The sequence below is a fragment of the Phaseolus vulgaris genome, chromosome 7 (assembly GCF_051622355.1).
Source record: "Phaseolus vulgaris cultivar YP4 chromosome 7, ASM5162235v1, whole genome shotgun sequence".
Classification (NCBI taxonomy): Eukaryota; Viridiplantae; Streptophyta; class Magnoliopsida; order Fabales; family Fabaceae; genus Phaseolus; species Phaseolus vulgaris.
In genome coordinates this window covers 2,492,710-2,509,588 of record NC_143504.1, presented here as the reverse complement: position 1 = coordinate 2,509,588, position 16,879 = coordinate 2,492,710, and the positions used below count along the sequence as shown (strand labels likewise).

The window sequence follows — 16,879 nt, the reverse complement described above, 5'->3', positions numbered from 1 at the left end:
AGTAAAGAAAGAGAGATTTTGCGAGGAAAATTACTGATAACTTGCAAAGAATTAGTTGGTAGATGGAACCAGTGAAGGTTACATCACTGTCTTGGTACGTAGTGGTGGTGGTGAGAAGACGAATCAGAGAATTGTCTGCATCCCTATTAGCATTGAATTTCCATCAATAACACACAGGTTCACCTAATTGAATCAGTGCCAAATTATTGATGGTAGGGTGATTGGTCTTATATATGCAGACCCCAAAAATGGATGCCTCTAGTTATTGTTCACTCTTCTCAGATAGCTCTGCACTACGTACTGTGCTTGCCACAATGAGATCATGGCTCAGCTGCTTCAAACTTTCTGTGATTGAATAGCTGTTTAGTTACTTTGATTTTTCAGCTTGCAGTTTCCATTTGCATATACACCCTTTTTTGTTCTTAGAAAAAGTAGACCTCATGCATTGTGTCTTTATGCTTTTGGATTCACTCCCGGTTCTTTCTCCTATTACTTTCACCAGAATGCTACCATATGCCCTTACTTCTTCTTCATTCTAGCTTACCTTCATTCCCAATCAGGAACAAACCTTATCATTAAATAATATTTTTCTTCTATTCTAATTTCTAGCCTCTTGCTCTTGTTATTTTTTTCTCTCTCTATAAAGTTGCATACCAACTACAAATAACTAAAGTGGCCTCAATTTTGCAGACAAAAAACTAAAGTGGACTCAACATTGTACACCAAACTAACAAGAAGCTTATGTATTTGATAAAGATTGGTTGGTGTGAGGGCATCTTTTGTTTCCTTGCTACTTGTACACCAAACTAATCTGGAGCCTCTATTTTGGCTACCTAGCTCTGCATTGATTTGGCTGCCTACACAGTGCACCACTTAAATCTTTACACACTCAAATTAGTACTATGACCAACTCCGGAAAGTACCCTTAAGTGGTATGCTCTAAGTAAGCTACACATAGCATAATCAGGCACAAGCCCCAAGGGCACACTAACCAACACCAAGAGCTGTTAGTGTTACCCTTCTTCCCATCCTACATGCCCCCATTATGATATAGACTCTTATTTACGTCTTCAATGCCTAATAAGAGCTCTCACTTAAGTATGGTAGTTTATTACAGACACTACCTGCATCTCGCTGGTTTTATCTATGTCTTTTCCAAGATTTTTCTCTTCATGTCCCTACTATTTTCCTTGTAGCAGAAACAAATGTAATTAAATGTTATGTGGCTGATTACATGTTTTGCAAATTTCACTTCAATTAAAAATAAAATATTCATTTTTTTAACAATAAAAAATAAATAAAATAAAATCTTCATTTTTTTAACAATAAAAAATAAATAAAATAAAATAACATACTTTAGAGGTGTTTCAACCCTTATACAAAAAATCAAAACAAGTTTCTTTGCTTCCAATTAGCTAAGGATCCAACAAACTTTACACCACATTACCCAAAAATCACATACCAAAACGATATAGAATCTCCAGTTACATCAACCCACCAAAAAAACACACCTTCAAAACAGGACACAAAATCTAAAATCTAAACAAGATCTTTGCTAACAGTATGATCTACGCCAACTAACTAAATGTCAAAATAAAGAGATTCATAATATATAAAATCGTACAAATCTCATCTTATATCAATTTTATAAAGTTTAACTAAACTTAAAAGTCTATTTCTTAAAATATATTATTTTATAAACTAATTTTATATTAATCTTAAAATTTCACTTCCTAAGATATATTTTCACATGGAATTTTTTTTATAGTACTACAACTACAAAATATAAAACAGACCAGACCACTCTTATACAATCCATGTCACCTTGACTTTAATATTTTTAAATAAAAGATAAATATATTATAACACGTATCCGACTTATCTATATGGTATCAATCACCTACAAACAGTTTTAGAAAACATGATGATATAACCTTGTCAATCTTATAACAACAAAAATTTAATGTCTAAAAATAATCTTGTTCTTATGATTCCAAATCATCCATACTAATGTTATCCAAACTCCGTTCCACATATTACTTTGTCTATCATTTAGCTCAAGGAGATAGAAGTGGTGAAAATGTTTCATTACATCCCATGGTGAACAGAATGTTGGGTTTTATTATTTTATGATTTGAACTCCTTTTGAAGTTTGTCTTAACACATATGCTAAAAAAATAGAAGATATTAAATTTTTTTTTTCAAAAAATAAAATAAATTAAATTAAACGGGACACTTTAAGGATATTCCAACCTTATATTAAAAACCAACATACACATAAAACACTCAAATCAGTAGAACCAGAAAAGTTGCTCATTGAAGTTGCTCATTGAAGGTATTAGAAGTATTTTATTTTCTAATGAAATAGACATTTGTTTTCTTTAACCTATATCAGTGGCCTTCCTTTTTGTCAATTCATTTATAGTTGTTTTCTGCTTGTTTACATTTATTTCTTTCTTAAAATTGTACATTATTTAATATTCAAGAACTTAAAAAAATCAATGAGAAACCTTGTGATTGCATGCTTGTAAGGTGAGGATGGTCTAATTTATATATTGTGTATAAGTCTACATTTTTTTAAGATAATATTCATCAAATCTCAATAAGATATACGCTAATATTATATAAAAAAATAAATTTAAGTTTAACTCATCTTTAAAAATCAATTTTTTTTATTAAAAAATATGAATTACTTCATTTATATATTCTTTTATTGGTACTTAATTTATATATACTTGTAGATTAACATTATCTCAAGTTAATATAATATTTCAATAAGAATGAAACGTAACTTATATTTGATGTTGTGATGTTAAAAACATTATGATAAAAACAATTAAAATTAAGAGGGGTATAGATAAGAAAAATATGAGATGGTTTGAAACAAAACAAAAATCAAAAGGAAAAGCCAACGAATGTATTTGATGTGTTTGTACAAGATGCTTTGACTCTTTTTTATTCAAAATTATGTAACACATTTGAGTTATTAAAGTTACTGATGTAATGTATCGAAATAAATTTTGCATGTAAAATTCAGTTTGTGATGTAATGTATGAAAATAACTTTTGCATGTAAATCTTGTCATTTTTGAAAATTGTTTTACACGTGTCAGTGTTTAATAAATGTCTTGTGTCAGTGTTTATTAACTACTTCTTTGCCCAAGTCTTGAAGCTGGACGCGTTTTTCTATGGTGTAGACAGTGCTGGAATTAAGTCACTGTAATAATAAGAAGAAGAAGCCCGCACTTATCAAATTATAAAAGCCCAAGAACTTCAGGCCTGAAGAATTCAAGAGTTGGACATGTGGCTTAGCTTAGAAACAGAATCAAGATCCACTAGTGAAAAATATGGGACCAAATTGTTCAATTGGAAAAGACTGTTTCTTCCTGCACCTCCATATCTTCTTCTGGCACCTCCATACACAACATGAAAATACATTCTTATCCTTCTTGTGCAACCCCCATAAAATAGTTTCTGGATTATGTAATCCGGAAATGCATTTGAAAAAAGACTTCCGGATTACATAATCTGAAAGTTAAAAAAGACTTCCAGATTATGTAATCCGGAAAGTAATCATGCATCTGAAAAAAGACTTCCAGATTATATAATCCGGAAGCTAATTACAAATTTGAAAAATGACTTCTGGATTATGTAATCCAGAATATTACAGAGGGGTATTTTTGGAAATATAAAAATCTATGGAGGTAAGAGAAGAAGGTATGGAGGTGCAGGAAGAAGCGGCCATTGAAAAATTGACAGATAAATTCAAAAGAGTTTGAGGACCGAACCACAAGATGACAAAAAAGTGCTGGGTAGAAGCGGCATCATATTTTCCACCTTAAAAACTCATTTATTACGATTTTTTTCTGACTTCTCTCTGAAAATTTAATCAATCATTCATCCTCTTAAAGATCAAAGTGTCATAATATTATTGGAGAAGAATAAAGTAAAACTATCTTATCATAATTAGTAGAGTAAGTTTTTTTTATCCAGATTTGAGAAGTTTTTACATGTTTAGAGAAAACTTGGATGAATGTGGGGTTTATAGATGTAAGACAAATGTCTATTAGTCTAGATGGTAAGAGTATGTTCATATTGTGATTATTAAGTATGTTACATCTTTAGCTTGCTTATGAGAATATTGAAGTATGAGTTTTTGGTCTTATGTCTAGCAACTAACACGTAACGGAAGCTAGTTAGTTAAATTTTAATTAGTTTTCTAGGTTAGATGACTTATATGTGAAGGTGATATGGTCAAATTACTTTTTAAATTCTTGTAGTAATTGGTGTATTAGTTTATGATTTAAATACATTAAGTTTACGTGGTAAGTTGATATCTGATTTAAATTACTTCACTTTGAATTGAGGTATTAATTGATTTGAAATGAAAATTTTAGTTTATTTTGAATGTTTTGCAATGAGTGTGCGTGTACGTGTTAGTCTAGTTGTTTGAATACTACATTTGAGACAAATAGGTACATTGTAGTTAGTTTGAGATGAAATATTTAATGTTATGAAGAAAAATTAAGAGAAAATTCATCTTGAACCAATTTGGACCTATGCGTGAATTATGTATTTTTTTAACTATGCATATTTGCTCGCTTAGCGAAATTGACTTTATGAAAAATCTTAGAGTTTTGGTTGGTGAGCAAGTTGTTAAATAAAACCTCTTTGGGAGTTGATTGTTGGATGGGCCAAACTCTCATTGGTGAGCTATAAAAATAAAAGCTCCCATGAAATTTGTCGTCGAGTTAGACTTTTGTTGGACGAAATTCTTTTTTATAATAACTTAAGAGCTCTGGTCATTAAGCAAACTAAATGCTTGTTGATCGAATCGAATGTTCGTTGGCCGAAAATACTTATTTATGAAATTCTATAATTTTGTATTTTGATTTTTGTGTTAAATATGTTTTTCATATTAAAGTTTATAATATTAATTGGTATAATGTGTGATGAATTACTCTATAGAGTAAAATATATAAAATTTGTGTGTATTGATATGTGATTTGAGTTATAAATTTATGAGCATTTGGTAATATGATGAAATATGTAGACATGTCTATTATCAGGAAATTAAATATTATGTTGAGATGTATAAGATATGTATTGAATTTAATATTCATCTAAAATGAGATATCTTAACTATATTGATATATCGAAATGACATATATAAAAATGAGTAGGTGATGAGAGTCGATAGAGGTCCATACGATTAAGTATGCAATTTGAAAGATAATTAGTCTCATATGTCATATGAAAAGACTAAGTTACTATTTTGTGTAATTGTGTTGAATATATAGCATAATGAATGTAGTATGATAAATGCAAATCTCTAAATAATTTTAGAACATGTATCTTTCTGAAATAAAGTTAAGTATTTTGTAATATGTGAGTTGCATATATTTCATTTTATTTTTAAACACATTTGATTCTATTGATCATTTGAATGAATAAGATTGAATTTGATACATTTAGTAATGTTTGAATAAAATATATTTTATAATGTTTTTCAACTCTAAATTTACCCTGTTATCTTTATTTTTATATGTTTATTAATTGTGATGATGATGTACTATAGGAGAACAATTGCAATAAAATAATCTATGTAGAATTAATTATAGATAGTGAAACTCTAAGAAGAAATATTTGTTATAATATATAAGAAAAAATGCATTTTTATTTTTTAAATATAAGCAAATGATAAATATTTTTATTTAATCTAGTGATATTTTTTTTATAATATCATAATTTTAATTAATGTCTGACTTTTATTATATCGTTATTATAATAGCTTTTTATTTTAAGAAGAATATTAAAAAGTTACAAAGTTTTATGCAATTGACTCCATTTTGGGAGTGAATTTAGTTTTGTTTTATTACTAATATTCATGCAAATTATTTATGAATTTTGTTGAATAATCACAGTACAGTAGTGTTACAGAAATAAACAAGTTGATTTTTTCCTAATAAAAAAAGAAGAATGGAAGAAGTTATCCTATCCGTTATTTGAAGTTTGTTCCTGGAGTTATCGTGTCATCTCTCTGAGTCTATCATCCACAGGAATGGCCACTGCTTCTCTCATTCCACTTTCCTGGTTACCGCCGCTGTCTGCTCCTTTCAAGGTTTTTCATCTTCCTCTACACAAATACGAATCTTCTTCGTCTCTATTTCTTTTCAACCATTTGGGCATTGCAGGGAACAGTGAAAACCTTAGTTGCCAAACCATGTCTGAAGATTCAGCGACCAAGACCAGTCGTTTCCGCGGCTTATAAGTCTACCTCTGCCCCGGTGGCAGCGCCCATGGTGGGCGTTCGGTTTCGGCTGGACAATTTGGGGCCCCAACCGGGTTCCAGGAAGAAGGCAAAGAGAAAGGGTAGAGGAATATCGGCAGGGCAAGGCGCAAGTTGTGGTTTTGGGATGAGGGGTCAGAAATCTCGATCGGGGCCTGGAGTTATGAAGGGTTTCGAAGGTGGTCAGATGCCCCTTTATCGACGACTCCCCAAACTCAGAGGAATTGCAGGAGGTAATGCCCCCAATTAATTGGCGATTCTTTCATTATCAGTAGCAAAATGAAAAACATTACTTTTAAAACTGCAAGTTAGATGAGTGTTGCAATCCCTTGAAGCAGATAAGAAAATTGTGACTGAAATTATACCTTAGTTTACTTTTACCTGTGTGTATTGTGGTATGTTGTGCTCTAGTTCTGGTATTGTTACATGTCATTTTACTTTAATTCCTTTGGGATACCTTCATGATCCATGTCTTGTTGCCCTTTTTTCATTTTTTTCATTTTTTTCATTGAGTGACTTTTAAAATTGAAATCAAAAGTTGAAGTGTAAACTGTTTTATTAGTAGGCAGCAGTTTGGTTACATATAGTTTGCTACATTGTATTTGGTAAGTCATCAAGCTGTTATCAACCCTAGAGACGGGATATATATATATATATATATATATATATATATATATATATATATATATATATATGTGGGACTTCACACGATGAATTTCTCTAATATTTGAAGAAGCATTCGGAGGACACAAGAGTCCGGAAATGGTGATTCTTGTAGGAAGGGAATCGTTGCATTTGGGATGTTGTTATGTCAGACATCTTTACTAATCATGTCCCCTTTCATCTCAGATGTTGTACATTGAAAAATGTTTGCAACATGCTCTTTCGAACACACTATTAGCTGAAATTTATTATAAGTCACAGTACTGTGTTCGTCTCACTGATTTAATGTATTTCAAATATGATTTTATATATAGTTTCCAATAACGTTAACCAGCAAATAGTAGAGGTTGTGTGGTTTTGCACTCTTTCATATTTCTTCTTTTTTCTATTTCCTCTCTTAACTTGTTTAGTCAATGACTGTGCTTTTATCTCTTTCGGAACTTTTTTTTATGCACTTTTTTTTTTCTTTTCATTTGTCCTATATTAAGGTATGCATAAGGGATTGCCCAAATATGTCCATGTAAATCTGAGAGACATAGAAGGTGCTAAATTTAAGGAAGGGGAAGAGGTGTCTCTTGAGTCACTGAAGGAGAAAGGTGTGATTAACCCATCAGGAAGAGAAAGGAGACTTCCTTTGAAGGTACAGATTACTTGTTGATTTAAGGACATCTAAATTTCTTCCTTAGCTGTTGTCTTTAATCATACTTCTTCATGATCATTTTCTGGATGTGTAGAGGTATTATGTATGAATGATTAAATTTTAAATATAAATGAGGATGCTAGTTTTCTAGCAGTAACAACAACTATCACAAAGGTCAATTCTTTAGAGTCCCCTGGTCTGCTGTGAATGAACTTACTTTCTGTTAATTTTTTTGTCCTTTCATCCTAGTTTGTTATTTTAGTTTATCTGCACTTTTGGTATGTGTGATATGATATTTAGGTGGATGTGTCAGTGGTTTGAGGCTATAAATTTTGTTCCAAACACCAAAACTTTCGTATACTTGTATCTATTCGGATTGTGAATCAGACCATTGCTTTCATCCACATGGATAAATTGGGTTATGGTCTGTTGGCTTACTTTTCAGACTGTCAGTACTCCCCTTAAAAACATACTCTATGGTGATTTTTCAAGCAATAATTACTTTGCAGCCTACAGCTCAGGAGGAAAATATTCAAAGTCATTGATTTATGTCCTTCTTTCATATCTTTATGCTATTCCTTTGTTTTTCGGACAATAAAAGGTGATAGTCTTTTCCATATCTTTATTCCAGATGCCAAATGCTGGACTCATTATTCTGTTGAAAATACTCTTTGTGGGATTCCCATCACAGTGTAGCAGAATCTTTAAATGATAATTTTTCTACCAAAAGAAAATTAATGTTCGGGTAAATAAACTGCACTCTACACTGACAATGATTTCAATAAGCTTTTCAAATGGAAGTATGCTGGTTGAAATGATTCTAGAATTTCTGAGAGGATATTTACTTAATTTGGTGGTTGAAACTTTAGTTCGCCCTGGCCAATGTTGTGTACTCTGATCATCATGCATCTGTTGATTAAATTTTACTGTATTCATTCTTTATAAAAGCATTTCTGGTTTCCTAGACACGCAGGAAAATCTTTGCAAAAAATTGGGTTATATACAACTTTAAACTAGATAATATAGCATGTTTAAGCTAGCCTTTTAATTCTATTTACCCATGCAATGCATCATCCGAACTCCGAAGGTCCTCAAATTTGGTCTTGATGGATCAAAACTAAATTTATTGTGCCTTTTGGTTTCAGATTTTGGCTGAAGGAGAACTGAGCAAGAAATTGACGCTAAAAGCCCGTGCCTTTTCCACAGCAGCAAAGGAGAAACTTGAGGGTGCTGGATGTTCTCTCACCTTGCTTCCTGGCCGCAAGAAATGGGTTAAGCCATCAGTTGCCAAAAACCTTGCTCGCGCTGACGAATACTTTGCCAAGAAGCGCGCTGCAGCTGCAGCTGCAGCAGCCACCGAGGCAGCCCCCGCTTGAACTTGACCAGTTCTGTGTCCTCACATTTTAGAAATCTTCAAGAGAGTTGCAGATTGATTTCTTTAGGAACCACCTCACATATTTGTCGTTCTTCAGATTTCTCTCGGCTCATCAAGCTGTTTTGTTACATAAGGCATCAATCCATTCTTCTTTCTGCATTTAAATGTGTTCTAGTTCTGGTTCCAATCGATGATTAGTGTTGTATACCTTGTAACATTTTCTTCAGCCATCACCGGAAAATGTTTTTAAAAAAGGAAAGCGTAAGAAAATGTAAATTTTGCTTTGCCATTTTTCGTGGGAAACTCCTGCGTGTTTAGTTTCATTGTGGGGTGACCATAGTAGTTGTAATTGGTAAAGATATTTTTCTAGTTTACTATTTATGGTGGATAATGAAAGTTATTGGTTCTGCCAATGTTTCCCTATCCAGTTATATCCAACCCAATACGTCACGAAGCAACTACTTCGTTTGATCATTGCATCACAGAACAAAATGCCTCCCAAAACTAGATGACCTACATCCTTCAACCTTCGACTTCCTCACACCACCCTTTTTCCACTTTCCTTTTTCTTTCGCTTGTGGCATTTTCCAAACAAAGTCTTACAAGTTGAGAACAACTAATGCTTTGTTTTGTTTGGATGGTGTGAAAAAAAAAACTAAGGGAATGGAGAAGGAGAAAACAATAGAGTGGAAAGTTTTAATAATTATATGTTTAATGAAAAAGAAAAGAGAAATAAGAATTTTTAATGTTTAAGATGACCTACAAAGTTAGTTGTATACAAGTCTTAGTTTATATGTGACATTTCAAATAAAAGGTATTATATTATTTATGCTACAAAATTCATGGACTTATAATAAATAAGTCAAACTTTCAATATCACCTTACCTTTTTCCTTTCATCAAATTATCGTTAATAACCTCTTCCAAATTCACATGTGTTCCTCTTATATCCTTTCTCCCCTACCCTTTTATCTCAAACAGACAAAAGACTACGTCTTTTTTCTTAAAACCATTTTTCCTATTTTTTTTTCGTGGTTGTTTTACAACTTTCATTGATTTTGCTTGTTAAACAAACAACGTAATCCTATTATTGTGGAAGACCCAGGATTTTATTTTCTTTCATAATTGAAATTGTAAGAAAATGGTCAACAAAATTTAGCAATTTGATGTCAAATCATTGCTGGCTTACCCTATGTCCAGTGGATATGAAGCACGTGAAAATAAAGTATTATTGTCGACGCTAAGACACCCACTAGTTTTTTTTTTACGAGCTTACTTACGTCAACAAAATGATTCTGTAATGCTAAGCATGGGCATCGTTTATAATGCTTCCCCATTAGTGTTGATTTTGGATCTATTCCTCTTAAAAGCCACTGCCAAAAGCTGTGTTGTGTGAACACCAACTTGATTTTGGGACCAACGCGTGCCAATCCTTTCAAACCAAAAACTGTCCTTTTCACCAAATCGTAAGCCTAACTTGGCCACCCCCTCACATGCTTTTTATATAATTAATAAATAATATGCTTTTTATGCAATTAATAAATAATATGTTGATGACAGAAAGTAAATCATATCAAGGCCATTTTTGTTTTAAATTTTTGGTAAAAGAATCATATGAAGTAAACTTTACCGATAGGTAATTTGCATACAGTTAATAGAATATGATTGCACTACTTTGGGGTTAGATGCAAGAAAAGATATGTCTTTCATTTCTTCGTCAATATGTTTTTTTTTTTTTTTTTTTTAAGAATAGGTAAGATTATGGGTATGGTTCGATAATTGACAATTTATGGATTTTCTTTATGGGCTTGATTCGATAGTTGGTAATTTATGAGACGTTTTTCAATTTGCAGATCCAATTAATTACTCAACTAAGACAAAATCATAATCAGAGAAGTTGGAATTTTGGTATATATATGTTCTAGCCAAGACAAATGACCCTTAGCTAGAGCATCAAATGTATTAGGAAACAGTGATTTTCAATTTTCTGGTTCCTTTTCCTGTTCGGCCTCCTTTCTTTCTTACAGAAAACTTCTCCACTGCCATTCTTTGTAACGGTTCTCTTTCATGACTTAATTCCTTCATAAATTCTCGTAACACCCACTTCTACCAATTTCGCACTCTATTCTTTATGAAGATTTTGCGGGTATCGTCATTAATTTCTCGGATTGGACTGTTATAATATATTAATTGGATTAGTCCATGACCTCACAGACCCTAAGTGATCGTCCCATGACTTCACAGCCCCTCAGTGATCATCTCATGACCTCACAATATATATACCAGATAATACTTAAAAAAAAAATTTAATACACACCCATAAAAAATATATTTATTCTTAACCACATTCATTCAATGTTTTGGATCGAAAGTCTCATATACTCTTGTTTAAAACATAATATTTGGAAGTTTTTTCTATATTTGTTGTAGTAACATGTCATTTGCTAAAAAACTGCTATATAAGGAATGAATTTGCTGACAAATCCTAATCAAATTGCAACAAATACATTCATCCGTTAACTATTATTTGTATTTTATGGGCTGATAAAAAAAAATTATTTGTATTTTATGTAGATGGCATATGTGTTGGGTCAGTTTGAGGGTCAAAATTCGAATGGCCAAAAAGTCACTGCGTCACAATATCTGATTATCTTTATTCGAATTCTTTCCAGCACTGTCATCTTCAACTTACTTCAATATCTCTTTCCTTTTTCAATTTCTCACTGTTTTCTCATCATCTGCCCGTCTCTAACATTCTTTCTGTTCTTTGACTTTTAGGGTTTCTTTTGTACAAACAAGCCCTCCCCATCTTTCAACACATTTCTATTATTATTATTAGAATAAGATCCAGATTGAACTATCGTAAATAAATATTTAAAAACAATAATAATTCAACGGTAGTTCATTGGTGTCTAATTTTTTTAATTGATGTGTAATAAAGCAAGTACAGTTATATATTATTACACTCACTAAAAATATAGTGAAAAAATAAATATTGGAAGTCCACAAATTTTAAAAATTGAGAAGGTCAGAAGAATGCAAAGAACATTTAATAAAGCTATTACTTCGTTCAATTTTTTAAAACAAAAAAAAAAACGATTTATATGACAACTTTATCTGAGGAATTTTTTAAGTGAAAATCATCTTAAGTGTATATAAATTTGTTAATAACAGACCTATGGAATAATTAAAAATTAAAAATTGCCCTATACAAATCGAAAACATAATGAATAGATTTTTAGTAAAAACAAAATTGTTACTCAAGTCAAAATAATCGGGAGATTCACATGGTGAAACATTATATCTCGTTTTGTTTAGTTTTAATAGCCCTATTAAATAAATGAAAACAGTATATAACAAATCAATATATACCAAATGAAAATGTAATATTTATTTTATTAAAATTAACACCGAACTTAAAGATCGAAATTAATGCAAAGATATATCAAATGAGATTAACATGCTGGAACATGATTAGGAAATATCTTCTCTTTCGAACATTAGATATTTGATCTCAATTTCGTATATAGAAAAATATGTCAAAATATTTCATATTTTTTAAAAAAATGGATTTCATTGCTGCAAGAATTTGTCTTTGGTTTTTGAAAAACAGATATAAAAAAATTAAGTGAGATGGGTGTTTAAATTTGGGATAAAGACCATGCAATTAAATTAATATCGTGGTAAAACTCCAACTTTCTCACTTGATATACTTATTTTTTTTAAAATCAAATAAGTAATTGCATGAGATTAATATACACTTAAAAAGGAAAGTCAATTAAAAATGTCAACATGTTATTTTAAACTCATTGTTTTTTCTTACCAACTAAAACTTGGTGAAATTTACAACAACAATTGGTTACTATTACAACAATTGTTTATGATTACAACAACAATAACATGCCACACTAAATATTTTATAGTATTTACTAAGTTTTCACTAGTAATAATATAAAAGGTTAGAAACTATATTTCCGAAAGTAGAATATGTATACTAACATTTATAAAAAAAATGGTTACTGAATCACCATTCTAGGCTATAGTACATGTTATTGGTTATATTACATATAATTAATATTATAAGCAATATAAGAGAGATACGACTAATAAAAATGTTAAAACAAATCTATATGATATCTGATCTTATAGAATGAAATAGATACATTATTACATAAAGGAAAGATAGATGTGATGTGGTTGTGAGATAGGTAACATAAAATTAATTAGAATAAATCATTTGAATAAGTATAAAAATGGTTATAGGAATTTTATAAAAAAATAAAATGAGATATTTTAAGAGTATCGTATCTCTTATATATATCAAACTTTTTAACACTTAAATACCTGAAAATTCAACCGACATTACAACACATCAACTATATTGACATAGACAAGATAGGAGACATAAACGCAATATAATACAAATAAATTAACATTTTAAGAGAATCACATTCTAAAAAAAAAAAAATATTCCGACAACTAAACTCATCTTTATCAACAAACATAAATAAGTCAAACACCTAATAATCATAAACATCAAATCAGAAAAAAAAAATACGCATAAAAACACATCACAAATTTTAAAATAGGAGTGAGAAAAGTTAAAAAGAAAAATGATAAAAGAATTTAAAGAGAAAAAAATAAGTAGTTTGAAGAAAGAAAAGAGAAAGGAGAAATAAGTTTGAAAAACATTGTTAGAGAAAGGGTTTAATTATTTTGAATAGTATGGTATGATGATATAAAGGATTTGAATGATGGAGTCTTAACAGGGTGGTAAGAAAAGGATCAAAGGAAAAAGAATAGTAAAGTATGAGTTTGCCGACCTTGGGTTGTAAAAGGGGGAGAGGGTGCCACGTGTAGGGAGGAGGTTAAACGTAGTGCGTTGCGCAATGCTCCACCATACAAGACTCATTCTCATTCCCAAGGGATGGGTTGATATTTAAGATATTTTTCACATCATAGTATGATAGTTAATATTTTAAGAAGACAAAGTATTCATGATTCATGGGTGCCAAAATCGATGTGATTTATCGCGGGAGGCACCGTCCGCATGAATTAACCATACATATTAAAATAAAAATCTCCCCTTAAAATAAATTATAAATTATAAATATAAGATAAATATAAAGGAAGTGTGGTTGCAAGCCATAGTTCAATCTTCTCCATCCCTCTCCCCTCACTTTTCTCTGTCCCTTCTCTCTCAATCTTCCTCTTTCAATTCAAATCCTTTTCTTTTCTTCACAGCCTCTGTACAGTTAGTTAATCAAACCTCACCTCACCTCACAGGTACTGCTTCTACTATCACCACTCTTCTCGATCTATAATCCTTGTCTGTGCCAAATTCAAGTTTAATTTTAATAATCATAAACCAGCAATTTCCTTTTCCAGATCTCACTCGATCTATGTTGTCTCAATTCATGTAACCATTTTTTATTTGCATAAATAAATCACGCAAATAATTCTGTTGTTTTAGTTAGATCTGTAGGTGAGGTGTGTAGCTATGGTAGGAGCTAGGTGATTGAGATTTCAGAAAGAAACTCCACGCGTGATTATGAGTTGTTTTTGTCTTTAGGTTTTTCAATTTTACTAGATCTGAACCTTCAGCTGTTCAAATAGTTACATGTGCTTTTGCGTTTAATATATTATTACCAAATTTGGTTTGACACGCTTGATTTGTTTATTGCTTTTTGTTTTTGAATTTTCTTTTAATGACCTCTTCTAATTATTCTCTCCTTTGCTACTTGTGTTGGTGTGGAGCAGGTTTTAGTTGTAATTAAATACATAGATTGAAATCCTAGCAGGAAGATGAAGCAGTTTGCCATCCAAAACGTGGTCGTTCCATCACACGATGAGATTAGCGTGGTTTGTCCCAAGCCCCGCCGCGTCGGCCTCTGCGGCCTCTTCAACTTTCCCGTCAACGATCACCCTGTTAGAAACTTCCGATGGCATCTCAGGTATAGGCGCTTTCCTTTCTTCTCCTTGTTCTATTTCAAAATATTATTACAATTATTATTGCTAAACTTTGCATACTTTGTTTCTCTGCAGCTGCCAGGTCGAGCCGTGTGATTCAACCTCCTCTGGTTCGAATCCTCTGGACAACATACTCAACAAGGTAGGTATTGTTCTTTAATGTTTTTTATTTGGTTTTTCTCTTTTGTTTTGAGCCATGTGGTTTAGGTTAATTTGTTGTTTTGATATGAAGGTTGCGTTCAGATTTAATTGATTTTGTGTGTTGATGGTTTTTCAGGACAGTGATTTTGATGTAGAGCACTCATGGCCAGTGGCAGCCTCCTCGCCACCATTTTTCTGTGGGTCGCCGCCTAGCAGAGCAACTAACCCTTTGATTCAAGATGCTCGATTTGGAGATGAGACGTTTTCTCCTCTCTCACCGCAGTCGTGGGTGGTGGTTCCGACGGCATCAGGTCTTCCACCATCTCCCTCATCCTCTTCAAGGAAGGGAGGGTGTGTTCGAGCTAATTTTGGTAACAATCCTGTTGTGAGAGTTGAGGGATTCGATTGCCTTGATAGGGATAGACGAAATTGCAGCATCCCTGCCCTGGCATAGATCCTGTCCTCTCTCGCAGTTTTAATATTAGGATTGAGTTCAACAGTTCAACATAAACATAACCAGTCTTCATACAATAAACACGGAAAGAAGAAGTAATTTTTGGATCTTTTGAGTTCAGAGGAAGAGATAAAGTATTATCTTGTGTCTGTTTGTAAATATACTCAGTTGATCATGTCATGTGTAAAGAAATATTGTCTAGTATCCAAATAATGATATAGGACTGATTTGAGATCAGAGGTCTGTGTTTAAATACCATTCTCTTTTTTGTAGATAGAAGTCTTCAAGAGAATGGTAAGATTTCTTTTTGTTATGGGTCTTTAAATTGTAACTATTAGCAACTTAAGATGGAAAATTTGTACAAAATGGTTTTTATATGAGAATGTTGAATGTAAAAAAAAAAAGAACAAGTTGACTGTATGATAATAATAATATTATTATTATTTAATTAAAAATTTGCCTCTGACTTTGCTTATACTCTACGCTATGCATTAAATAGTGTCAAAGAATTAAAGAACAATAGAGTTGCGATGGGGGACAGCATAAAGGAAAACGAGTTTTTTGCTGGTCATTTTTCTTAGGTGCTGTGGCATTTTCAAAACTGTTTTGGAATCTGTTGTACTTGTTCTCAACACAATGAGTTCTTTGTTTGGTTGAAAGCAGGGTGAGGTGATGATGTGTTTACACCTTTAAAAAATTACTCTCACTTTATAATTTAATATATTATTGTTTTAATTATATATTTGTTATGTTTTAATATAGATTATTATATTACTAGAAGAAATTGTAGAGTAGTTTGATAACAGGGAAATCTCGGTGAGAAACTGCTTGTTAATTAGGTGCAGCAATTAATCTGTATTTGGAAACATGACAACATAGGTTCACTTTAATAAAATAATAAAATAGAGTTATCTGGTATCCGTTTATCTTTATTCTTTCAATTAAATTCCTACTAATATTTTATATGAATGAAATTTATTTCAAAATGATTGAGATGTGGTTGACAAGAAAGGACTGTCGTGATCCTATTTGATACTTATACAGAGTTAAATAAGTGTGTTCTATATAATTAGTTTAATCTTGTTTCCACAGATAGTTTTTATAAAAAAAAATATGATAATGGGTGAATTAACGTTTTTATGTATCCTAATTATTTATCTCGTTTCATGTTTGTACTTGTGCATTAATATATTAAATTAACAAAAAATGAATATATAGTCTTGTAAAATTGTATAAAGAAAATTCTTATGTTTCAATCTATATCTATATTTGTGACTCCCTATAGAATCATTTCTTAAAGTTTGATGGTTGACAAATACTTTTAGTTAATATTATAACACTTTTTTGTA

The 16,879-nt window shown here is 31.4% G+C and overlaps 2 protein-coding genes across 2 annotated transcripts; both read left to right on the top strand.

Moving 5' to 3' along the window:
• Positions 1-5,961: 5,961 nt before the first annotated feature.
• RPL15 (ribosomal protein L15) lies at positions 5,962-9,125 on the top strand. Its single transcript, XM_068635568.2, has 4 exons — positions 5,962-6,120; positions 6,194-6,521; positions 7,440-7,591; positions 8,737-9,125. Exons 1-4 carry the CDS (start codon positions 6,061-6,063, stop codon positions 8,965-8,967), a joined length of 771 nt encoding a protein of 256 aa, XP_068491669.1. The 5' UTR covers positions 5,962-6,060; the 3' UTR covers positions 8,968-9,125.
• A 4,805-nt stretch (positions 9,126-13,930) lies between these two features.
• Positions 13,931-15,985, top strand: LOC137828834 (uncharacterized). The gene is made up of 4 exons (XM_068635566.2): positions 13,931-14,251; positions 14,726-14,919; positions 15,011-15,077; positions 15,213-15,985. The coding sequence occupies exons 2-4, from the start codon at positions 14,771-14,773 to the stop codon at positions 15,528-15,530; spliced, it is 534 nt and encodes a 177-aa protein (XP_068491667.1). The 5' UTR covers positions 13,931-14,251; positions 14,726-14,770; the 3' UTR covers positions 15,531-15,985.
• The last annotated feature ends 894 nt before the right edge of the window (positions 15,986-16,879 follow it).

Bases quoted from the DNA above. Each gene is read 5' to 3' on its own strand.
- RPL15 (XM_068635568.2), top strand. From the start codon at position 6,061: ATGGCCACTGCTTCTCTCATTCCACTTTCCTGGTTACCGCCGCTGTCT. The intron at 6,121-6,193 runs GTTTTTCATCTT...TGGGCATTGCAG, and splicing joins CGCTGTCTGCTCCTTTCAAG to GGAACAGTGAAAACCTTAGT. The intron at 6,522-7,439 runs GTAATGCCCCCA...TCCTATATTAAG, and splicing joins ACTCAGAGGAATTGCAGGAG to GTATGCATAAGGGATTGCCC.
- LOC137828834 (XM_068635566.2), top strand. From the start codon at position 14,771: ATGAAGCAGTTTGCCATCCAAAACGTGGTCGTTCCATCACACGATGAG. The intron at 14,920-15,010 runs GTATAGGCGCTT...GTTTCTCTGCAG, and splicing joins AACTTCCGATGGCATCTCAG to CTGCCAGGTCGAGCCGTGTG. The intron at 15,078-15,212 runs GTAGGTATTGTT...ATGGTTTTTCAG, and splicing joins TGGACAACATACTCAACAAG to GACAGTGATTTTGATGTAGA.